A 24,691-nucleotide genomic window follows, 5' to 3' on the forward strand; every position below is an offset into this window, starting at 1 on the left:
AACATGAACTGGGAAAACTCTAAAACAAAGGATGCAATACTAATTGTAAATGTTTAATTTATATTTTGTTTTTCTCTTACATTTTTTGATTTGATTTGTCTTTTGGGTTTTTACCTGTTTTTATGTTTTGTTGATATATGGTTATGTATGTCTGTTGTGTGGTTGAACAACAAAATAAAAGGTGATTCTTAATTTAAACACAACCCAAATAGCATCTCTATGTGAATTTAAAGAGAAATCTCACCCTGTGGGTCGGGGAATCTTCATACTTGATCTGTGTTCCCCTTTTCTCCCAAGTGTGGCCCTGCAGAGAGGCAACCAGGGACAACCTCCGTTTCTCAAACCGTCTCTGTGTTTATAAATTCCCTTCGGGCACATGTATAAGAACAAGTCAGAAAATTACAAGAATTTCTCATGGTGATATTTCACTGCAAAATCCTTTCCCCCTCCCCATTGCTCTGTAAAGACTTCTGCAGGGGTCAGGACCGGAGTCCAGGCCATTCTCTTAATACATGGTTCCTTTTCCAGGGTGGTAACTCCTTTTGTTGCTTCTTTTCTCTGTCCAGGTCTCCGGATGCCTTCCTGAGCTTTGCTATTGGGGTCTCTCCTGCCCACCACTGTCCTTCCATGGGTAGCTGGAGGGGTGCAGTAGCAGCAACAGCAGCGGGGGTCATTGAGAGCTCTGCCGATGATGGATAGCCCCCCCAAGCTGACCGGCGAAACCCTGATTGTCCATCATATTCCCCTGGTGCACTGCCAGGTTCCCGACAGACAGTGCTGCGGTGCCAGCAAGCGGACCAACCCCTTCTGCCCACCTGACGTGGGTGTAGCGTGCGCCACCTCCCTTCCGGAGTGGGACCTCTCGCAGACCGACTCCCTGGTCTACAGCAGCTTGCTCCAGGCTTCGGACACAGATCTGGCCCCGGTGGAGACGGTGGAAGACAAAGAAGGCCAACCCCGAGACGCAGTTGCCCCTGCAGCCATCAAGCGGCAGAACCCATTCCTGCTGGGGGACGGCGAAACTCCCAGGGACCTTTACGAAGATGACCCAAGACAGAAATCATTCCACCTTCATGGCGGCAAGGCCACCTTCCACGTGCACGAGACGGCCCTGCCGCCCTTCCGCCTGCACGACACGGCACCCGTAGGGAGGCCCTGGAGCACCACCAGCCGCTTGGATGTCGTGGAGGGCCAAGAGGACAAGTTGGCCGGCGATGACACTCGTAAGAAGAGCCGCCTGGCGCCAGACTGCATGGAGCTGGACGAGTACGGCTGCCAGCGCGGGGACCCCTGCAGCTTCTCCTTTGAGCAGGAGTGGGCCGGCGACGAGCTGCTGCCCAGCCAGGAGGCGGTTCGCAGCCGGACGTGCAGCTGCTCCAGTTCTGAGCTCCAGCGCTGCCGCTGCCACAGCCTCTCGAGTCAGTCTGAGCCTCTGGACCAGCAGATGGGCTACGTCAGCGACTCGTCCTGCAACAGCTCTGACGGGGTACTGGTGAACTTCAGCGCCCTCTACCACAAGATGAACGGCCACGCCCATTCCAACCTGAACTCAGCCAATCTGTCATGCGACTCTTCCTCGGACAGCCACTCTGACACGGGGGCTTTTTACCTGGACTTGCACTCCTCGCCCATGGAGTCGAAGATGTCCTGCAAGACGCACCACCCGGAGGGCTTGGGGAAGGCCTGTGGGTGCCGCCACCCGTCCTCGCCTATCTTGGATGCCAACTGCAACTCCTACCTGCCGCCATGCGATCCGTGCACCTCGGAGGGCTCGGACCTCACTGCTTGCTTCCAAAGCCAAGCGCGGCTGGTGGTGGCCACCCAGAACTACTACAAACTGGTCACCTGTGACTTGTCCTCCCAGTCCTCTCCCAGCCCGGCCGGCTCCTCCATCACCAGCTGCTCCGAGGAGCACACCAAAGGCAGCCCCCTCCAGCCCACGGAGTACTACCTGTTCCAGAGGCCTCCGGCCCAGCTGGAGGAGAGCAGCGACACCGAGCACTCCAGGGAAGGTTCGCAGGGGGAGGCGGAGAAGAACGCCATCGAGGGGCAGGTTTACGTCAACATTTCCCCTCCCACCCTCGCCGGCGGGAGGCAGCGTTCCCGCAGCTACGACCGCAACTTGGACCGGAGCCCCACGGGCCGGCTGGGCTCACTGGAGCGCATGATGAGCTGCCCAGTGAAGCTGAGTGACAGCCCGGCCCTGGTCATCCAGGGCTCCTCCCCCAAGCGGGTCACTTCCTTTGCCGAACTGGCCAAGGGCCGGAAGAAGACGGGCTCCTCCCCCCCGCTGCGGACCAGCAGGGACTCCTCCCTCGAGTTCTCCCCCATCCCAGAGTACCAGAAGGATGGTTCTGTCTTCCTGGGAGACCGGGGCCGGCACAGCCAGAGTCTGCCGCCCATGCCCTTGCTTCACTCCCTCCACCACAGCCCCGAACGAGGAGGGGGCACCTCGGGAAAGGACTTGTGGGGCAGGGAGGTGCCCGAGCAGCCGTTTCCTTCCGCTGTGGGGGAGGCTGGGGCCAATCCCGCCAGCAGCCTGGGACAGAAGGACACCCGAGCCCGAGCGGATGGTAAGGCTGTTCCAGAGGAGAGGCAGAGTCCGGCGTGGGCTCCTCTCTTAGCCCTAGTTGAGGGGAGGGGTGGAGGTCCCTCCCAAGAGGGGAGGCAGCCAGGACTGGGCCCCTGTGTGCAAAACAGGGATTGCTGGGGAGGCATTTGCGAAGGGACGCTTCTCCTGGGGTCAGGGGAGGGGCTCTTCCAGAGAGGCGCTAGAGAAAGAAGCCCTGGGCCCGAGGGCGGCATTGAAGGCCAATGCTTTGCTCACTGGGTTGCAGAGAGACGGCTGATTGGAGGCTTTGTGGTAGATGGAATGGGGGAGTGTCCAGCTGTTCCCCCGGGGGGTTACCACCTCTGGCATGACAGGCCTGTCCGTGTCAGGGTCCCCAATGTGGCGCCTGTGGCCACTGTGGCCCTCACCGACACCTTTCCTGGTGTCCACTAAGTGTTTCTTGAAAGTGGGCGGGAACAAGTGGAGCTTTTGCCCGACGAGGCTTCTGATTGGCCAGTGGAGATTTGATTGGCTGTGCAGATTTTTAAAAACAGCATTAGCAGCAGCTACCACCATACCAGGACCTTGGCTATGTGACCAAAGATGAGCTGCGGCAGCCGTTTCCTGGCTGGCTGCGCCTCATGCACAGGCTTACCAAATGCCCCGTTCTGGCAGGCAGTTGCCCGACAAGTAACCAGGCCAAACAGGAAAGTGGTGGTCCAGCGCACATGTGGTCGCAGAGTGGCGCAACTGAGCCACTTTCGGGTTTACCCTGGAAGTGCCACATTGTGACGGGGATGCTGTAGCACTCCCCCCCCCCCAACACTATGGCTTCCACAGAATTGGGGAGTGGGTGAGAATGCTAGAGCATCCTGTGCGATTTGGAGCTTCTAGGGTAAACCCAAAAGTGATGTAATCATGCTTCCATGCGCATGATCACCACCCTCAACCATGCCCCCAAAAGCTCCTGCCAGTGGGGAAGAGGGACCTGGCAACCCTCCTCATGCAGCAGCTGTTTTGTGGCAGCCAGAATTCCAAAGGTGCCCGCAGGCTCGAAGAGACTGGGGACCCCTGCTCTGTATGGTGGTGGTGGTGGTGAGGGGGATGGGGCTTTGCAAAGGGTTTCTGGGGTGGGTTGGTCCAGTCACCCCTCAGGAAGGAGAGTTTCCATGCCCTGGAACTGGTCTGTGAGGGAAGCAGTTGAGCCAGGCCTGTACACCTGCGCGTGGAGCCCTCCTACTGCAGCAGCCCTAGGGGGAAATGCCCGTGAGGCTGGATGGCTGCAGGGGGACAGGGTGTCGTCTTGGGTTGGTGGTGTCGGAATTCTACTGGAGGGCAGCCTCTCCACAGAGGCCGCTGAGGGCAGGAGATGCCAGCTCTGGGGGCCTCCCTGGCTGTTGCTTGGTTCTCAGGAGGTTGCTTCCCCTTCTGATTCTTCCTGCCTGGAACTGAAGGGGCAGGGAAGCCCAGTGCTTCACTGTATACACAAGATGCATTGAGCTTAAAATGGACTTTTCTGGGTGTGGAGACGGAGCGCCCTTGCTTTGGGGGTTCAGAAACCCAGAGCAGCCAAGATCTCTGGGACAGGAAGCCACACCCTCGCTGTGCTTGTTGAGCCATGACTTGTTGGCTAACCCTCTCACCTTGGGGGCTTCTGCAGAGGTAGAGGGAGGGAAGGGTGTGTGACAGCTGCCTGGGGCTCAGGTGTGGTCACCTGAAAGACACCTCTATCTAGCAGGGCTTGCCTGTCTCTCCCTCAGCAATCTATGATTCTGTGGTCTTCTGAAGAAGGGTGCTTGGAAGCCCGTTAGATTAATGCAAAATTGGTGCCTTTTGGATCAGAGCTCGTACTTGTATCTGATCAGGGGGGATCTGATTGGCTGCAATTGGGATCAGGCTGCTGGACTCAGGGTCACCCACTTGGGTCTGATCCTGGGTCATTCTGGGTGCCAAAGGCCAGCCAGAGACCCATGCCAGGGGTGTATGAACTTGGGTGGCACCACCTCCATCTCTATCGCTAAGAGAGCAGCAGGCACTTCCTGTCCAGGGACCCCTTTGTTGCCATTACATTGCCAGGGGCGGGAAGGGCCCATGGCATATAGCCTATTCTTGGCCACGCGATGCAGCCTCTTCCAGAGCAACTCGGTTGGGGCCAGGCTTGTCTCCTCCGATTGGCAGCAACTCTCCAGGATCTTTGGGGGGGGAGCGCTCTCACATCACTCCGTCCTTGATCCTTTGCATCTGAGATGCTGGGGATTGAACCAGGGTTCTCCTTCTGCACGCCAAGTAGAGACTCTGCCCCTGGGCCATTTTGGGGCATCGCGGCTGTCAGTGGGCACAAAGGGCTGTTCCTCCTCGATGCTGCCTGCGGGAGCTTCTCTCCTCCGCTTCACTGTCTGAAGTGCCTTCCTGGGCAGGCCTTTGGCAGCAGCCTGGTTGGCATCTAGGATTCGGTCCGTTTTCCTGCAAGGAGGGCAACAAGCGTTGGGCCTTGTGGAAGCCCTGACAAGCAGGCTGGCCTGCAGAGGGCACTGCCCGCGGCCCAGCCTGGGGAAGAGCTGTAAGGGGAGAGGTCTGTTTTGTGCCCCGGCCTGCGCAGCATGTGACCCTCCCCCACAGAGCTGCCCTCTCGTGTTTCAGCCGGTGGCCGGGACACTTGCTGTTCTGGGGAGGGCTCCTCCCTTGTCTCCCTGCTACACACAGCAGGAGGAACCAGGCCTCTAATTGCAAGCAAGGACCCAGGAGACAGCAGGTTAAATGCTGGGAGAAAGAGAGGGATCCTGTGGGGTTAGGGTTGCCAGGTCCTTCTTCTCCACCTGTGGGAGGGTTTGGGGGTGGAGCCTGAGAAGGGTGGGGTTTGGGGAGGGGAGGGACTTCAATGCCATCGAGTCCAATGGCCAAAGCGGCCATTTTCTCCAGGGGAACTGATCCCTATTGGCTGGAGATCAGTTGTAATAGCAGGAGATCTCCAGCTAGTACCTGGAGGTTGGCAACCCTATGTGGGGTGTCTCCTAGGATGAAAACCCTTCCTAGGAGTGGGAATGGCAGGCCAGGGGGGCAGATTCAGTGCCTTGTCCTGATGGGGGGATGATGACTGTCCCCAAAGAAAGCTGGAACCCCGAGGGATTTGCACAGAATTGTGTGTGGGGCTTGGTCATCTGTGTGTGCCATGTGGGTGTTGTGCCAAGGCCCCTCTCTAAGTGGGAAAGGGCCCACAGGCGGCCCCAGCCAGGCGGCCTCCCAGTTGCCAAGTTCAAGGGGTAGGGAAACATGACCTTCCAGCTGGCTGGGTTTCTGGAAGCTCAAAGTGGCGGTATGAAAATACTCCATTTCTGTTGCCCTCAGCTTCTGGCTCCAGCCCTGGCAGAGGTTCATCCCTGGGCTCCTTCTCCCACCAGGCCTGGCGTTGCCCACATTCCCTGCCCAAGTGGCCTTTGTTTGCTGAGGGTTGTCAGGCTTTGGCCTCTCCCCTTGGGTATGGAGCGCAGGTTTCTTCCGTTTTTCTTTTTGATTACAAACCTTACACTATCTATTTCTTTAGAGTGCCCAAGTGGACAGGGCCAACTTCTCCCCCCCTCCCTTCTGGTCCCAATATTTGGTGGCAGAGGGAGTCTAGAGCGGGGTGGGGCAGGGGAGCTGAGAGACATTGAACCCAGGTGGGTGGGGGCCACCCCCGCCCATCCATCTTCAGTGGGCTTTTTCACGGCAAGCCCCTCTTCCTTCAATTTGGCCTCAGTGGGTGGCGGGGAGGAAGGGAGGGAGAGCCATGGTTTCTTGGTCAGCTTTCCTTCCTCCCCCCCCCCCTGTGGGCACAGAGCAGGGCCCCAGGACCCTCATCTGTTGCCCCCGTCAATCACCCTCCCTCTGTGCCTCCCCCTGCAGGCGGGGCCGCAGAGAGCAAGTCGGTGGTGCGCTATAGCAAGGACCAACGGCCGACCACCCTGCCCATCCAGCCCTTCGTGTTCCAGCACCACTTCCCCAAGCAGGCCAAGGGTCCGCGGGGCCTCCACAGCCACTTCGCCTCCAGCCTCTCGCAACTCTACAGCCTATCGACAGCCAGCAGGTCAGCTGGCCAGCAGCTCTCTTCCACCTCCCAGTCCTCTGCCTCCGCCACCTCGTCTGACCAGCCCATGGTGGTGGGGACCCTGGGGCCCGGGCAGCGCTCGGCAGATGGGGCTGCTTCCCTCGGCGATGGCTGCGCCAAGAAGTCCGTCCCGGAGACCACGCGCCCGTCCCCTCTGGGCAGCTACTCCCCTGTGCGAAGCAATGTGCCTTTCTTCCAAAACGTGGACTCTTCCTCTTCCTGCTCCCCGACTCCTGAGAGCCATCCTCCCCGAAGCAGGTCCTGCCCTGCCTCTGCCAACCTCTTGTCCACCAGGCCTTCCCCGGCCCCACGAGTCAGCAGCCACGCCAATCCCGTGCACAAAAAAGAGAGTCCTCCGCTGCCGCCACAGAACGGGCTGCCGGAAGAGTATCAGCTCCAGGACGGCTCCCTCCCTCCTTTGGTGACCGACGGGTTGAGCTTGACCAGGGCAGGGGGACATGCCGACCCCAAATGGAAGGCTGGCTGCAGCGATCCCATCAGCTCTGGATCCTTGGGCCCCATAGTGCCCCGCCCCCTGAATGGTAAGTGGTCCCTTGACCCATGGAAACGCTTCTGAGAATTCGGCAGGCGTTCAGTGAATGGGGCAGGTGGCTGATGGGGCTGGAAGGCTGGCAGCCATCACCACATCCTGGGGCAGGGAGTTCCACAATTTAACTATGCGTTGTGTGAAAAAATACTTCCTTTTATCTGTTTTGAATCTCTCACCCTCCAGCTTCAGCAGATGACCCCGTGTTCTAGTATTATGGGAGAGGGAGAAAAACTTCTCCCTGTCCACTCTCTCCAAACCATGCATAATTTTATAGACCTCTATCATGTCTCCCCTCAGCCGCCTTCTTTCCAAGCTAAACAGCTCTAAGCGTCTTAACCGCTCCTCGTAGGACAGTTGCTCTAGTCCCCTAATCATTTTGGTTGCTCTTTTCTGCACCTTCTCAAGCTCTGTAATATCCTTTTTTAGGTGTGGTGACCAGAACTGTACGCAGTATTCCAAGTGTGGTCTCACCATAGATTTGTACAAGGGCAGTATGATATCAGCAGTTTTATTCTCTATTCCTCGTCTAATTATGGCCAGCATGGAATTTGCCTTTTTTACAGCAGCCGCACACTGGGTTGACATCTTCATTGAGCTATCCACTACCACCCCAAGATCCCTTTCTTGGTCTGTCGCTGCCAGCACAGCTCCCATCAGTGTATATGTGAAGTTGGGATTTTTTGTCCCAGTATGCATCACTTTACACTTACTCACATTGAATCTCATTTGCCATTTTAATGCCCATCCTTCCAGTATACGGAGATCCTTCTGGAGCTCTTCACAGTCCGATTTTGTTTTAACCACCCTAAATAATTTGGTGTCATCTGCAAACTTGGCTACTTCACTGTTTAATCCCAACTCCAGGTCATTGATAAACAGGTTGAAAAGCACCGGTCCCAACACAGATCCCTGAGGTACCCCACTGCTCACATCCCGCCATTGGGAGAATTGATTCCTACTCTCTGCTTCCTATTTTTCAGCCAGCTCTCAATCCAGAAGAGGACTTGTCCTCTTATCCCGTGACTATGAAGTTTGCTTAGCAGTCTTTGGTGGGGGACTCTGTCAAAAGCTTTTTGGAAATCCAAATACACAATATCCACAGGCTCATTCATAGAATCATAGAATCATAGAGTTGGAAGGGACCACCAGGGCCATCAAGTCCAACCCCCTGCACAATGCAGGAAATTCACAACTACCTCCCACACACACACACACAGTGACCAGAAGATGGCAAGATGCCCTCCCTCCAGTGGCGGATCTACATTTTTGGGGCCCTCAAGCTTGAGCTGTTATGGGGCCCCCCTCGCAACCATAGGGCAACATTCATTTATCGGCAGCTGAGCTCTGGGATGGTGGAGCCAAAGAGCATCTCCCAAACTGGCTAGTCCACACCCACACCCACCCACCCACACACACACACGTCCTCAGAGCGACAGCATCAGAGCTGATGTTGTGGGCCCTGCTTTTCACAGGCATAAAAGCTTTTGAGAATGAGAAAAAGAAGATCCGCTGCATTCTGATGGGGGGGGGGAGGTTAAGAGCTGCTCTTCACTCAGCAGTAGGGGAGGGCAGATCCTTCTCTCTGGGTTGGGGGCTTTGGGGCCCTCCCTACTCCAATCTGCCAGCGCCGTCCTGCCTGCCAGGCCCTCCCAGAGGGTCCTGGGAAGGGCAGAGGGTGGGGCAGAGGGTCCTTGGGGGTCTCAGCTGCTCATAGAGGGGATGGGTGAAGCCCATCACAGTCCCAGCTGTGGGCTGCCGGGGAGGAAACCCTGCCCCCCCAGCCCCCTCATGCCACTTCCCAGGGGCGTGCCACTGTGCCCCCCACCAGTCACCTGATGGGAAGGGGTCCCCTAGCGGGATTGTTGCTCCAGGACTGACCTCTGACTCACACATGCATGCGTGTACCCGCCTCACAACCCTCAGGCGACCTGTCTCGAGGGAACAGTGGTGCCTGAGGCAGCCCACAAGCGCTCAGGGTGACAGACGGTCCCATGCCCACTTGCAGAGCATCCCTTGAGGCTGCAAATGTTGCACGTGTGAATGCCCCCCAAATATTTTTGGCTGAAGGGAGGAGGAAAGGCCCCTGAAGAATAAACCGGTTGCTGAGTCTATGTGGCTGTTGGGGAGGGGCAGGTTTGTTCCCCAGGCGTCCTGCCTGTCTGAGGGGCTGCCCCCCAGCATTCTTCCTTCCACGTTCTGGAATCCTCCCTTGCCCCCCCCGCCCACCCCATTCCAATGTGCAGCTAACGCTTGCGGAATTGCTACTAACCTGCTGCCTTTGTTCTTGTCTGTCTCCTTCTCTCTTGTTCTCTCTGCCTGTGTCTCTCCGCCCCGTGGCTTGCTTGCCTTGGGGGGCTGCGTAGCCCATCACCTCTCTCCGCAAGCACTCAAGTGGCGGGAGTATCGTCGAAGAAACCCCCTGGGGCTGGAACGCGTCTCGGGGCTGGCGGGGCTGACGGGCAGCCTGGACTGGAGGCGACAGGAGGGCCGGCTGCCCTGGAGGAACCACATCTTTGAGTTCCCAGGTGCCCTGAATGCGGGATGCGCTAGCTGCAGGCTCAAGGGCGCTCCTCAACCGTAGGCAGGACTCTCTGGCCCCAACCCCATGGCGGCGGCCCCTGGCCCCGCTCTGGCCCCTTCCCTCCTCTCCAGGAGAGGGAGAGGCTCCACTTGGAGTGGGGAGCTGGTGGGGTCTCTGCCCCCCCTTGCAGGATGACAGAAGGGAAGGGAAGCGCCCGCTTCCTCTTGCTGTGGTGCAGGCCAGGGGCAGTCACTGTACACAACGTCCCACTGAAAATGGTGGCTTCATGGTGTGGGCTGGAGGTTGCCCAGAAGAGGAACCTGATGAACGGGGGGGGGGGGGGCTATTGGCCCCTTGTGTCCCCTGACCTACAATACCAACCCCCGCCCCTCAAAGTGGTGGTGCTGACGTCTCCTCCTCTGGCGAGCCCCACAGTGGTGCTGAGCTGGGTTGCCACTGCAGGCTTTAGCTTTTTTAAGCGGGTGCCTTTTTATCTCACCTTCCTCCGAGAAGCTCAGCACTCTCTCCTCTTCTGTTTGATCCTCATAACAACCCTGTGAGGTAGGCTAGGCTGAGAGTGGCTGGCTCAGGGTCACTTGGTAAGAGTGGGGATTTGAACCTGGGTCTCCCAGATCCTAGCCCAGCATCCTGATTAGTTCACCATGTTGGGGCTCTGTCAGCGGGCTCCCGGTGTTCTTGGGAATCTCCCTCCCGAGTCCCGGCTGCTCCTTGTCCTTTCCTCGGTGAGGGGTCTTTCTTCCTCTCCCCTTCTTTCTGCGTGGCTCAGCGCTGTCTCTGCTCTCTCTCCCCTGGACGGCCCTTCTCCTCTTCCCGTCCTCCTTCCTCAGTTGTAGCGAGGCTTTTTCCTCTGGAGGGAGGCGAAGTCCAGCCGTCCTCCTGGCATCTTTACGGGTGGAGGGATGTGTCTTACGCCTGGGTTGTGGCTGTTGGAGATAAAACTGCCTCGTGTGGACTTTGCCTCATGTGTAAGATGTACAAATTGGGCCCTGGGCTATGGGAGGCGACGCTGCCTGAGAGAGCCGGTCCCCCACCCCACCCATGGCAGGTGGGCTAGACTTTCTCCTCCCCCCTGGGAAGGGAGGGCCAGGCAAAGGTGCGCAGAGGCCCCCCCCCCCCACTGAAGCTGAATTCTGCGTCACCCAGGAACCAGTTCTGACACCCCCCCACCCTTTCTCGCTGACCCCTGCAGGGCAGTCCGCAAAGCCGCTGCCGCTCAACTATTCTGACTTCTTCCCGGACTATTTCTCCCTGGCCGAAAAGCCCCCCGCGGAATTCTGCCTGTCGCCGGATGGAAACACGGAGTCCGTCTCCATCGATCTGCTGCAGAAGAAGGGTGAGTCCTTTGCACTGCAGCCGCGGAGCAAGCAGAGGGGTCGCCCGCAGGCCGGTTTGGGGGGGGGCGGAGGCTTCATTTGGGCCAGGGTCCCACTCAGAGCCCTTCAAAGCAGGCGGAGCCCCAGGGGCGGCCCCTCTGGAAGGCTCTTGAGCTGTTGGGGGGGGGGGTCTCAGGCAAAAGTGGCTCCCTTGCCAGGGACCCTTCTTACTGGAGTGGCGGGCACTGCGCGTGGGGCCTCCTGCGTGCCCGTCTGTGCCCTGCCCGCTGAGCTCTGGCCCCGTTAGCAGCGAGGAGGAGGAGGAAGAGGCCACAGGGGGAGCGAGGCGTGTGGGGAGGGCGAGGGCCCGTGTTCCAGGAGGGGGCTGTGCGCGGGGTCCCCTCTTGCCCATGGGTGGTGGGGGACCGCCAGGTAATGGTGGCCTTTGCCCCCCCCCAGGTGGGCGGGGGGGGGGGCAGTCGTCTTGGGGAGAAGAATCAAAAAGGAAAACACGTCCTCGTCTACTTACAGGAAGTACTGACCACAGAGTTCCTGGCGATTCCTAGAGCTACCCAGGAGTGACAAGGGTAGCTCTAGGAATCACCAGGAACTCTATGGTTGGGACTTCCTATAAGTGGACAAGACCTTGTTTTCCTTTTCGATTTTTCTCCTGGGGTGCCCCCCCCACCCACCCCCAAACCTGCCGCCAGTTGCCAGGCCCTTCCTGCAAGGGCAGCGCTGGCCTCACACCTGGCACCTGGGCCTACAGCTGTGACTGGCTCTTGGCGCGTCCCAAGGGAGTGGCTGAGGACAGCGGGCACGCTGCAAACTCTGGCCATGGGGTTGCCAGGTCCCCCTTCGCCACCGGTGGGAGGTTTTGGGGGGGGGGCCTGAGGAGGGCGGGGTTCGGGGAGGGGTTTCAACGCCATAGAGTCCAATGGCCAAAGCGGCCATTTTCTCCAGGGGGATTGATCTCTATCGGCTGGAGATCGGTGGGAATAGCAGGAGATCTCCAGCCACCACTCGGAGGTTGGCAACCCCATCTTAGAATCATAGAGTTGGAAGGGACCACCAGGGTCATCAAGTCCAACCCCCTGCACAATGCAGGAAATTCACAACTACCTCCCCCCTCCACACGCCCACAGTGACCAGAAGATGGCCAAGATGCCCTCCCTCCAGTGGCGGATCTACATTTTTGGGGCCCTGAAGCTTGAACTGTTATGGGGGCCTCTTCGCAACCAGCAACAATAGGGCAACATCCAACAAGGCCCTGGCCCCAGCCTGATGGAATGTTCTTCCAAGTAACATCAGGGCCCTATGGAAGTTCTGCAGGGCCTGTAAAACAGCTATTCCACCAGGCCTACAATTGAGGGCAACCACAGGTTGTCATCGTTACTGGCCTCCCTCTCCTCTCCCATGGGGCTTCTGATATGAGGATTTGGCTGCTTGGCTGGGCCTCCAATGGCCCTGTAATTATATGAGTACCATCTTGTTAACTGTATTGAATGGTTTTATGAATTTTATTGATTACTTATGAATTTTAGATATATATGATTTTATTATTATTGTTGTTACCTGCTGTCAGGTAAGAGAGAGGAATGGGGATCTTCAGTAGCTGCCACCACTCTGGTGTAAGCCTAATTCAAGAAGGCCCAGAGCACCCTCCCTGCCCCTGGCTGCTGCTTCTTCCAACAGGGTATACTTTCTAGGTGACCAAATGAGGCATGAGGACCCAGGGCAGAGTAACAAACAGTTTATTAAAAAGGTCTAATAATAATGATAACTCAAGCCACAATAGGATGACAAAACCAGTAAAGGCAGGCACTCAAACAAATAAAAACCCTAACACATCTATCTTTACTGTCCCTAGCCCTCTCCTGGCACTGGGCCTCAGGCTAACTCGCCCCTTCCTGGAGGAGGGATCCCTCCGTCTGCAGCAGCCTCTCCCCAGCCCTGCTCCCTAGGAGTGAACCCCCTCTCTTTTCAGGCAAGACAATTTATTCCTTCTCCCCAGGCACCACTCTCTTACCCTTGATTGGCCCGAGCCTTCCCTCCAAATCCTCTTCCACCAAACACAAGGCCCAGAGAGTACCTGGGAGATGTAGGCCTGGTAACTGCTTTAATATAGGTCTCCCTAGGGAATGTAGGCTGCACTTGAGGACTAGGATCATGACACCCACCCCGAGCCTGTCTTTGACCAGGAATGAGGGTGGGCTACAAATTTAACTAATAAATAATAATAATAGAGAGGGGGTCATCAGAGGGCTAAAGTAGGTGTTAAAATGTACAGGCGAGACAAATGTACATTTAAAATGTACAAATGTACAAGCGAGACGAATGCAGCCTGAATTGAGAATTCAGATGTCTTTTTATGGTTCTGATTGGCTCTAGCCTATCAAGAAAATTTTGAAACTTGACCAATTACAGGGACATTTTGAGGCCATGTGAAATGGGTATTAGATAGGCTGACCATATTTCCTTGAGACAAAAGCGGGACATTGGGATGGCAAAAACGGGACAGGGGTTATGTAATATTCTGTAATCATGAAAAAGCAAGATGATAAAAAAAAAGTTTTATTACCCGAACATATTGAGCTTCTTCAGTGACAGAACCCATACAAAAATTTAGGTAGACGTAGAGGGGGACTGGCTAAAATCAAATTGAGAAATTTAAAAATAATACTGTTATTTTATACTACATACAACATTTCACTATATTTTAGTTGTTTTAGCTAATCACTATATTTCTCAAACCAAGAGCTTAAATGAAAATATTTTTAATGCTCCTGGGGCCATGTTTTCTCAATATGTCCCAACTATACAGCAATAGGAACACAAGTACATGGATGCCATATTCAGAAAAATAATGTGCAATAGGAAAATATAGGAAATATCCACTCTAGTAAATAAAAGTATTTAACTGTAATACTTTTATATAATTTTACAGCAACATGATAAATATTAATGCACTGCTGATATCATACTGCCCTTGTACAAATCTATGGTGAGACTACACTTGGACTCCTGTGTACAGTTCTGGTCACCACACCTAAGAAAGGATATTGCAGAGCTTGAGAAAGTGCAGAAAAGAGCGACCGAAATGATCAGGGGACTAGAGCAACTGCCCTATGAGAAGCAGTTAAAACGCTTAGGGCTGTTTGGCTTAAAAAGAAGGCAGTTAAGGGGGAGACAGGACAGAGGTCTGTAAAGGACATGAAGTACAGGGAGAGTGGATAGGGAGAAGCTTTTCTCCCTCTCAATACTAGGACGTGGGGTCATCTGCTGAAGCTGGAGGGTGAGAGATTCAAAACTGATAAAAGGAAGTATTTCTTCACACAATGCACAGTTAAATTGTGGAACTCCCTGCCCCAGGATGGGGTGATGGCTGCCAACTTGGAAGGCTTTAAGAGGGGACGTGTTCATGGAGGAGAGGGGTATTCATGGCTATTAGTTAAAATGGATACTGGTCATGATGTATACCTATTCTCTCCAGGATCAGATGAGCATGCCTATTATATTAGGTGCATTGGAACACAGGCAGGAGAATACTGCTGCATCATCTTGTTTGTGGGTTTCCTAGAGGTACCTAGTTGGCCATTGTGTGAACAGACTGCTGGACTGGCCTTGGTCTGATCCAGCATGGCTTTTCTAATGTTCTTCTTATGTGCAATAAGGAATTTGAAGCAGAACATGGAACATGATCAACTGTGTTCTGAATGTTCAAGTAACAGCAGAATTAGGCACCTCAACGTGGAAAACTACAACTAAAACTGCTGGTGTAGCCAAGGCATTTTGTGCCCCACGTATTCCACCAGTCCCAGAACACTTCTGCTAGTCCCAGGGGCTGTCATTCCACTGGGGGGGGGGGCTGTCATTCCAGTCCCAGAACACTTCTGTTTGTCCCAGGGGCTGTCATTCCACCCCTGGGGCTGTCAATCCAGTTCCAGAACACTTCTGCTCACCCCAGGGGCTGTCATTCTGGTCCCAGAACACTTGTTCTAGTCCCATGGGCTGTCATTCCAGTCCCAGAGTAGTGTATCTGGGTTTAAGGATCTTACTGGAAAATCCATTCCACATTTTCTTTGCAACTCTTTTTGTGCTGTAATGTATTTCAATGGAGCTCATGCAAGCCAATTGGCAATCCAGGCTCCCATTATCTTCAGTGGGCTGTGCAGCCTCTCCCATTGTTTCTAATCGGCTAGCCCGTCATTCCTATTAGTGCATCCCGGCTTCACCTCCTTGCTTTCACCCACTCTCAGAAACTAGTGAATGATCCCGGTGGCCAGAGGGCAGGGGAAGGCAAACCTTGTGCATTTTTTGGCATGCGGCTTCAGAGGCTCGCAACAGCACAGCGGGTGGGAACGTGTTGATTGACGGGCCACGTTTTGCTTCCACCCATAACTGGAAAGCTGTGCCTTTTCCTTCCAAGTGTAAAATAAAGCTGCATGGTAAGGGTGAGGCAACAAAACTGGCTTGGTTTATTCAAAATGGGACAAAATTGACATTTTAATTTAAAAGATGGGACAGCCAGGAAATATGACAAAAACGGGACTGTCCCATTCAAAATGGTACGTATGGTCAGCCTAGTATTAGAGTATATTCTAAAGTCAATATTAAGTACTTCAACCCATTGCCTTATGATTCTATCACTAAAAAACTCCATCGATTTTGCTGAGAAATTCACTCATTAAAAAAAAGTTGCTTCGAGGCCCGTCCAGGATTGGGGCCCCTGAAGCTTAAGCTTCATTAGTTTCACAGTAGATCCGCCTCTGCCTCCCTCTCATCATCTGCCTAAGGGCACAGAATCTGGCCGCTCTCTTCTGCCAGCTGCGTGCTGCCTGTTGGAAGCAGCCCCCTTTTTGGCAGGGCAAGAGGGCAGCTTCTTCCCCTGCTTGGGGAGGCGGGGGGTTTGCCCCCCCCTCCGCCTCGGGCTCTCAGTTCTGCGCTTGCCCTTGTCTTCCAGGTCTGGTCAAGGCCATCAACACGGCCGTGGACCTGATAGTGGCACATTTTGGCACCAGCAGAGACCCCGGGGTGAAGGTGAGCGGGGAATGGGGAGTCGTGGGGGGGGGGATTGTCGGCCCCTTCCCGGGGGAGGGGGGAGGCTTGTGTCTGTCTCCCCTTTCGCTTCATGAGTTGCCGGGGCTGACCTCATGAGTTGCTGCATGAGTTGCCGGGGCTGACCTCGGCCGTACCCCCGGGCAGGAAGGGACCCTCCGCCGGGACAGCCTTCTGTGGGTGGATTTATTTGGATCTGCAAACTAGATGCTATGTTCTGGGTGGGGGCCTCCCTGCCCCAAATCTGCAGAACTCAGGAGAGGGTTACCGCCCCCTCCCCGGCTGCCAGCAGGGGATGCCTTTGGCTATGTGGGTGAGGGGGCCGGCATGTTCCCAACGCATACCCCCCTCCCCAGTTCCTGGAAAGGCCCGTCTGCGATGACCCTGACCTGTGGCTCAGGCTGGCTGCCGGCCCCAGTCAGGTCTTCCTCCCTGTTTATTTATAGCAACCCCGGATGCCTGGCGGAGCTGTGTGTCTCTTTGGCCCTCGGCCTTGCGGTTTGGCCTGGACTGAGCTGAGTTCCAGGCCAGTTCCAATGGCTCTGGGGCCAGGGGGGTGGGGTGTTCAGGGACCCCCGTATGGCCTGGCCTGCTTGTCTGATCTTGGGCTGTCTGTGAAAGAGAAACAGGAGTGGCCTACATTGCAAGGCTGTTGCTTGCAAACGGAAAGCACTGTAGAAGGGGTCAGTCGCGGGAGGGGCCTGTCAGGGCCAGGATCTGCTTGAACATGCCAGAAAGCGCTGCCCTCCCCTGAGACTGCCCCCTTCAGCCTCCGTGCCCTGCATACTGGGAGCCAGGTACCACCGCCTGCTGCCAGTCTCTGTGATGTCACTTCCTGTGTTTGGAATGCAGTGGGGTGGGGGTGATGCCTCCCAGCCGTGCCTCAGTCCCCCTTCCTGGACAAGGTGTCGGGCAGGGCAGGAGAGGTGGGGGTGGGGGCTAGAAGGCGCCTGTCCTGGCAATCTCTGCCCCCCCAGCCCTCCCCCAAGATGCAGCCAGCCAGGGGACGGGTTTGCACCGGATCGAGGCCGAGGACCCGCGCCCGGGATGCCTGGGCCGTGACATGCTCTCATTCCCGCCCCCTTTCCAGGCCAAGCTGGGGAACAGTTCAGTGAGCCCCAACGTGGGACACCTCATCCTGAAGTACCTGTGTCCGGCCATCCGTGACGTCCTGAGCGACGGGCTGAAGGCCTACGTGCTGGACGTGATCGTCGGCCAGAGGCGCAACGTCCCCTGGAGCGTGGTGGAGGCCTCCACGCAGCTGGGTACGGAGCAGCCCGGCGGCTCTTGAGCTGCCGCCCTGGGGTCTCTGCCGTGACAATGACACTGCCCCCCCTTGTTTGTGGTGGCTACAGCAAGGCCTGTGTGCGAAACAGGCAAGCCTCCCCCCCCCCCCCGGAATCCGCAGGTTGCTCTGACGGGGCACATTGTGCAGCCTGCTTGTCTCTGCTTGACCCGAAAGGACCATCAGGGCTTTATTTTAAAAAACTGAGGCACAAGCAGAGGAGACAGAGGGGTGAGCAGAACCAGCATGAGGATAGATTTGGGCCAGGTGGGCTTTCGGGTGCAAATGTGTTGGGTGGGGGGCTGAGGCCTGGTTCCCCCGGACTCTTGTTGCCATTTGGGTGACCGAACCCTTATGAGATGTCTCAGGCGAGAGTCAGAGCTGCCCTCTGAACTTTAACACTGACTGATGGCAACTGGGGGAGGGGGCTAGGAGGAACCTGGTCTCTTGGGGGGGGGGCTGTTCCTTCCCAGACCCTCCCCTGACCCTCTGCCTCCTCCTCTGTAGGCCCCTCCACCAAAGTCCTGCACGGCCTGTACAGCAAGGTCAGCCAGTACCCGGAGCTCACCAGCCACACCATGCGCTTCAATGCCTTCATCTTGGGTCTCCTCAAGTAAGCAGCGGATCAACCCCTCTCAGGGCAAGGGTTTGGGGGGGGGGCTCTGCCAATCAGTGCAAGTGTGGTGACCCAGTGCTGGGAGTATCCCCCCCCTTTCAGGCTCACCGGAGGCTCATGTTCTATACCTAGATAGGGAGGAGGAAGACGAAGCTAACCCCCCCACACACCAGTTGCCTGTGACAGACAGAGATCAATGTTCACTTCAGTGCATTGAAGGCCTTAGGGAACTGTGCGCTCTTGGCCACATTTTCCCTGCTGGCAGCAGCCTTTCCAGTTGAAACCCCTGTGATTCTAAGTGCTGCAAGGGTCCGATTCGGATTGGGTCCACAGCGCAAGGACAAGGGGCTTCACACAAACCCCCTGCACTGTTTTTCCAACCGAAGAGGGCCTTGGGGGTGGAGGGGTGTTGTTTGCCCCTTTTTGGAACTGTGGGCGCTCTGGTCACTTCACCCAAGGGGAATCCCAGCATCTTCTGAATTAGGCACGTGGGAAGCGCCACAAGGCATGTGCGGGGGGACGGGGACACTGCGTCTCCATGGGGAGGTGGGGGTGGAGCCACGTTTCAGACCCGTTTCTCCTTTCCACTCACACGTTCTTCTGCCCTGAGGGCCTGGTGTCAAGGGAGAATCTGGGAGACACGGGTTCCAACCCCCAGTCAGCCTTGGCGGCCCTGGGCCAGTCACCCTCTCCCCATCTGCCAGACTACCTCACAGGGCTGTTGCAATGATCAAACTAAAGAAGGGAGGTCCCCGTGTGCTTCCCTGGAGCCCCTTGGAGGGAGGGCTGGGGAAAGACGGGGCAGGCAGCCTGGGGTGTGTGTGATGCAGCACTGGGCTCTGTTCGCGCTCAGTGCCCTGCCTCACTGCCTCCTCCTGCTTTCTTCTTCCACAGCATTCGGTCACTGGAATTCTGGTTTAATCATCTCTACAACCATGAAGGTAGGAACAGCTGGCTGGGCTGGAAGTGGGGGAGGCGGCGGCAGCAGCAGGTGTCTGCAGCTGATAAGCATTTGGAAGAGGGAAGCTGGAGAAAACTCCCCCCACCACCTAGTAGAAAAGCTCAGTTACCTGCGACTTCCTTTGTGGGTGGGGTGGCAAACAGTTTTCCGGGGACTGATGGTGGATCTTGCATGGCAGCTGTGCCTGGTGTAAAGTGCTGACCCATGGCAAGAAGTGAGAAAGCTGGAGCTCCCCCCCGCCCCGCCCAAGTCTGTGGCTTGGCTCCAGTCAGTCCCTTGCCATAGTCCAGGGGGACTGGAAATCCCAGGGCGTCCTGCCAGGTGGAATGGGCACCAGGACCTGGTGGGTGGGATGAAGGGGGAAGAAGGAGCCCTTTGGCTGTTGATCCTTAAATTCTGGGTGGGTGGGTGAGGTTTGGCATCTCTGTGGCAGCAGAAAAGAAAGATGGACTCCTTGCGATCTCTCTCATTCTGCAAACCCTCGCCAGGGCCAAGCTGCACTCCACAGTTTCCGAGGGGTGGGCCGGCGGTTCCCCACCGTGACTCTGAGTCACTCACTCATGTATGTCACCCTGCTGGGAACTCATTTTCCCCCAGGGTGACGTGCGACCGACTGATTCACAGTCAGGTTGAGGAACCCGCGCGCCACCCATCAGAAGTCACAACGTGCCCTTTGGCCCTAAGAGAGTCTGGAAATGAGGAGCAAGATTCAAGCCCCGTGTCACCTTAAAGGCCAACAAGAATTCCAGGCAAGGGAGTTTTGGCTAGCTAGACTCGAGCCCAGCCCTTCTGCTGCAGCCCAGCACAGAAGTGAGGCGTGATTCGAGGCTTGCCCAGAGCGATGTCGCCTGTGAGTGAGCATCAAACTAAAGCAGTGGTTGGGGAGGGCCAGGTGGGGGTGTTTCTTGGTGCCCGGAGGGAGGGGTAGGGGGCATCGTGTGGGGAGTTCTGGAGCGGGGGCTGACGCGGGTGCTGTCCTCCCCACAGACATTGTCCAGGCGCACTACCAGCCGGTGGGCTTCCTGCCGCTGTCGCACGGCGTGTGCCAGGGCCTCTTCGAGGAGGTGCTGCTGTTGCTCCAGCCCCTCTCCCTGCTGCCCTTCAGCCTGGACCTCCTCTTTGAGCACCGCCTGCTGCAGATGGGCCAGGAGCAGCAGGAGCGCAAGGAGCTGCTCCGCACCCAGCAGGGCCTGGTGCTGTCGGCCCACTCCACCCTGCAGCTGATGAGGACCCGGGGCAGCGGTGGCCAGCGGAGCTGGGCGGCCGAGCAGGGCCAGGCGGAGGCCCACCTCAAGGGTGTGGGGGCCCCCTGCGGAGGCAGCGGGAGGGAGGAGGGGGCGGAGCGCCAGGAGGCCACCTCGGAGCAGAGGAAGGACAAGCAGGCCAGCTGGTGGTACCAGCTCATGCAGAGCTCCCAGGTCTACATTGAAGGGTCAGCAGCTGAAGGCTCTCGTCTCATCCGCTACGAGCGGAAGAAGAAGGTGGGCACGGGGGCGGCTGCCAAGCCGCAGGCCAAGGCCAGAAAGGGGCCTCCCCCAAGGGAAGGGGTGGTGGAAGGGGCTGAGGCGTGCCCCATCACGGAGGGACCCGTCGATGAGGCACCCCGAGTGGAGGCAGCCCCGAAACCAACGCGGGAGCCCCAGCCCTCGGCCAACGAAGAGGCGAAGGAGAAGAGCCGCCCCTTCTGGATGGGCAGCCCGCCAGACGTGGTGCTCACCGAACTGAAGCGCACCAAGGAGAAAGAACGGGGGCCGTCCCCAAGGCAGGGGGGGCCGGGGCAGAGTGAAGCCGGCAGCCCTGACAGCAGCCAGCCCAAGTGGGGGCACCTCTTTGGCTCCCGGAAGGTCGCCAGGGAGCCCAGGCAGACCAACAGGTAGAGCTGGGGGAGGGGTCCCTGGACTTGGGGGGGCGGCTTGAAGGCCTCGCATGGGGGTGCTCTCAGAGGCCCCTGGTGCCTTTGGACAGGGAGGGGTTCTGGGGAGGGAGAAGCTCGTAGTCCGAGGGACACCGCTGAGGTTAACTTCTTGCTTGACCTCGGCAGCCTCCTTCCCAGGATGCCATCTGGCTGGCTGAGCCTGGACCGGTCCATGTTCCAGCTGATGGTCCAGACCGTGGGGGCTGGCATGTGGAAGGAGGCGGCCTCGGAGCCTGAGAGGTTGCCAGCAGACTGCACTTCTTCCTGCCCCAAGCAGCAGCCGCCGGAGAGGAGCATCTCCCCGGAGACACCCTGGTGAGTGAGTCAGGCCAGGACGCCTGGGCTCAGTTGCCAGCCGCTTGGCTTTTCTGCCAGGCTTGTGGTGAGGCTCAAACATGCACCTGAGGTGTTAGCCACAAGTCTGGCTGCAGGTGGAATGCCCAACAGGGAGCAGCAGGGTTGAGAACCAGCCGTGTGGCGCAAAGAGAGGTTCTGGGGAGGGGTGGGGCTTCAGCATGGACTCCTCTGGATGCTGAGCCCTGGGAGCGAAAGGCAGCGGGTCGGAGGATGTCAGAAGAGCCCTGCTGGGCCAGGCCAGTGAGGGTCCACCTGGGCCCGCATCCTGCCTCACACAGCAGCCAACCAGTTCCTCTGGAGGGAACTTCCCCTGACTCTGCCTCCCAACGTTGGCATTCAGGGGCCTAGTAGCCACCGATGGGCCATGGGTCTGTGTAACCCCTTTCCAAGCTACCTGTGCTCGTGGCTCTCTCTACTCCCACTTGCAGGAAATTCCATGGTTTAACTCCTCATTGAGTAAAGGAGTGTTTTCTTTGGCCTGTCCTGGGCCTGTTGCCCATCAACGTCATTGGGTGCCCCCAAGTTCTAGTGTTATGGGAGAGGGGGGAGAAGCTCCCTTTATCCGCCCCACATATAATATGATAAGCCTCTGTCAGGTGTCCCCTCACCCTTCTTTTTCATAACCTGAAAAGTCCCACAGTAGAAGAAAAGTTAGTTTTATGTGTGTGTTAAGTGCCGTCAAGTCGCTTCCGACTCATGGCGACCCTATGAATCAGTGTCCTCCAAAATGTCCTGTCCTTGACAGCCTTGCTCAGGTCTTGCAAACTGAGGGCCATGGCTTCCTTTATTGAGTCTACCTTTTTTCTCTACCTTTAAGGAGTCTCAAAGTGGCTTACAATCACCCTTCTTTCCCCTCCCCACAACGTAGAATCATAGAGTTGGAAGGTACCACCAGGGTCATCTAGTCCAACCTCCTGCACAATGCAGGAAATTCACAACTACCTCCCCCACACACACCTCCAGTGACCCCTACTCCATGCCCAGAAGATGGCCAAGGTGCCCGCCCTCTCATAATCTGCCTAAGGTCATAGAATCAGCATCGCTGACAGATGGCCATCTAGCCTCCAGGAAAGGAGAGCTGACCACCTCCCAAGGAAGCCTGTTCCACTGAGGAACTGCTCTGTTAGAAAATTCTTCCTAATGTCTAGACGGAAACTCTTTTGATTTAACTTCAACCCATTGCTTCTGGTCCAACCTTCTGGGGCATCAGACACCTTGTGAGGAAGGTTGGGCTGAGAGAGTTCAGAGAGAACTGTGATGGGCCCAAGGTCACCCATCTGGCTTCATGTGGAGGGGAGGGGAGACCAACCTGGTTCACCAAATTAGCGTCTGTCACTCTTAGCTGCTACGCCACCCTGGCTCTCCAGCCTTTCCTCATAGGAAAGGTGCTCCAGCCCCTCGGCTGCCCTCTTCTGCACTTTCCCCATCTCTGCAATGTCCCTTCTGAGTTATGGCAACCAGAATGGGACAGTGTTCCAAATGGGGCCTGACACCGTAGTTCTGTACAAGACCATGACCATAATGGCCATTAGGGGAGTGAGAGAACGTGGTTGGCCAGCTTGTGGGGCTCTGCTCCACGACTGGGCCTGGCTCTGCCATGTCGTGGGCAGCCAATCTAGCCACTGTGCCTGGCAGAGCCTGCCGGGGCCCTCATTTCTTCCTGTTCCTCTTCCCCAGTGAGGTGAAGGCCCTTTGCCACCACATCGCCACGGAGGCCGGGCAGCTGAGCTTCAAGAAGGGAGACATCTTGCGAGTGTCGGGCAAGGTGGACGCTGACTGGTTGCGGTGCAGCCGAGGAGCGGAGAGCGGGCTGGTGCCCATCATGTACGTCACGCACATGGAAGACGAGGACTATTGACGGGGCGGGGCGCTCTGCCCCAGAAGCACAGGCCCATGCACTCTGCCCAGCAGGACAGTGGCAGACAAGACACACCTTCTCCCTTGTCCCCTCGCTGACCTGGACTCTGTAGGTGTTGCTGACTTGCCGTGCCCTCTCCACTGTCCAGCTCCTTGGGGGCGGGCAGGGACGCCCTGTTGCTGGGCATCACCATGCATGCTCTCTCTCGCTCCACCCGGCACCTTGTGGCGCCCTCTTTCTCCCCTCTACCAGCTCCATCTCCAGCCATCATCCGACATAAACTTTGAGTTGATGGGACGAAGGCAGCCGGGGCAGGACGGGGGTGCCCTGCTGAGGTCTGACGGGGCAGCTCGTGTCCAACTACAGTCCCCAGCATGCCTTGCTCCTCTTCCATCCGTGTGAGCAGGCGTGGGCCTCTCCCCTGCTGGTTGCTGGGAGCCCTGCTCCAGAACCCCATGCTAACGTGTATTAACATGACATTGCCGTGGAGGCCCGTGTGCAGCCCGTGGGAGCAGGCTGTGTGTGGGGGGTGGGTGGGGGGGGAAACGACAGGTGAGCCCCACTCGGAGCAGGGGAGGCCATCCGGCCAGTGTCTGTAGTGTAGTGTAGTGGTTTGGTAGCAGTCGACAGCTGTTCTGTGGTAGAAGTAGCGGGTTTGTGGGAGTTGCCCAGACAGGGGAACTGGGGATATAGGGGGAGGGACCATGCTGGAGTGGGGGAGGGGACGATGCTTCCAGACAGAGTGGGGGAGGGCTCCCTGCTCTAGGCAGACAGCCGTGGTTTGTAGGGTTTTTAAGCGATGTTAGAGCTCAGCAGTGGGAGGGCCCTGGAGGCCACCAGGCTGGTGGAACTGCCTGGCACATGGTTTTGGGGGGGAGGGTCTTCCAGGGGTTTGGGAGTCATCCACTTCTGTGCTGTGTTCCATGCCCACTGAGGTGACAAGTGGTGTAAGGAGGGGGGGGCAGCCCTTGGGCACCCCATCCCAGTGTAGCTAACGCAACAGTATTATTGCAGAGGCCAGCCAGAGCGTAGCGTCTTGGCAGGGGCCCGGCCCCCTCCAGCTGGTCCTGCCAAGGGCATCTCTGGTGTTGCAAAGTTTGCTCCTGTGTGTACATACAGCTCTTGCGGATATGGCGCCATTATTTAATTTGTACTTCTGGCGTTAGAACAGGGTGTCTTGCCTTTATTTATTTATTTATGATGCACATTAATAAAAAAAGGTGCTGACGACGAGCCGCCCTCTGAAGTGGTGACTGATGCTGCTGCCCTGCACTTGCTGTGAGATGCCCCACCCCAAGTCCTGAGCACGCATGCCAGTTGATGCCATGAGCCCTTCCAGTGTATGCTGATTGCAGGTGAGGGGGAAGACCCGTGCTGAGGTCGCTCACTGGGTGCTGGAGGGAAGGAAGGCTCCTGTGTTGTGCTGCTCAAAAATTTCCCCCGAGAAGGTCAACAAGAGATGCTGCGTGCGTGCCCCTTGGACAGGAAGGTGTGGGTTTCTGGAGGTCCCAGCTGCATCAATGCCGTTTTCCTTCCCTTAGCCCCATTGGCATAATCCACTAGCTCCTCTGAATACTCAGCTTTTGCTTTTCAATAATAAG

The 24,691-nt window shown here is 57.0% G+C and overlaps 1 protein-coding gene across 1 annotated transcript; it reads left to right on the plus strand.

The window, feature by feature from the left end:
• Positions 1–681: 681 nt before the first annotated feature.
• RUSC2 (RUN and SH3 domain containing 2) lies at positions 682–23,103 on the plus strand. The gene is made up of 11 exons (XM_056848061.1): positions 682–2,573; positions 6,434–7,177; positions 9,549–9,710; positions 10,917–11,060; positions 16,004–16,080; positions 17,189–17,363; positions 17,891–17,996; positions 18,894–18,940; positions 19,948–20,833; positions 21,002–21,190; positions 22,910–23,103. The coding sequence occupies exons 1-11, from the start codon at positions 689–691 to the stop codon at positions 23,088–23,090; spliced, it is 4,596 nt and encodes a 1,531-aa protein (XP_056704039.1). The 5' UTR covers positions 682–688; the 3' UTR covers positions 23,091–23,103.
• Positions 23,104–24,691: the final 1,588 nt, after the last annotated feature.

Source organism: Euleptes europaea, chromosome 4, assembly GCF_029931775.1.
Source record: "Euleptes europaea isolate rEulEur1 chromosome 4, rEulEur1.hap1, whole genome shotgun sequence".
NCBI lineage: Eukaryota > Metazoa > Chordata > Lepidosauria > Squamata > Sphaerodactylidae > Euleptes > Euleptes europaea.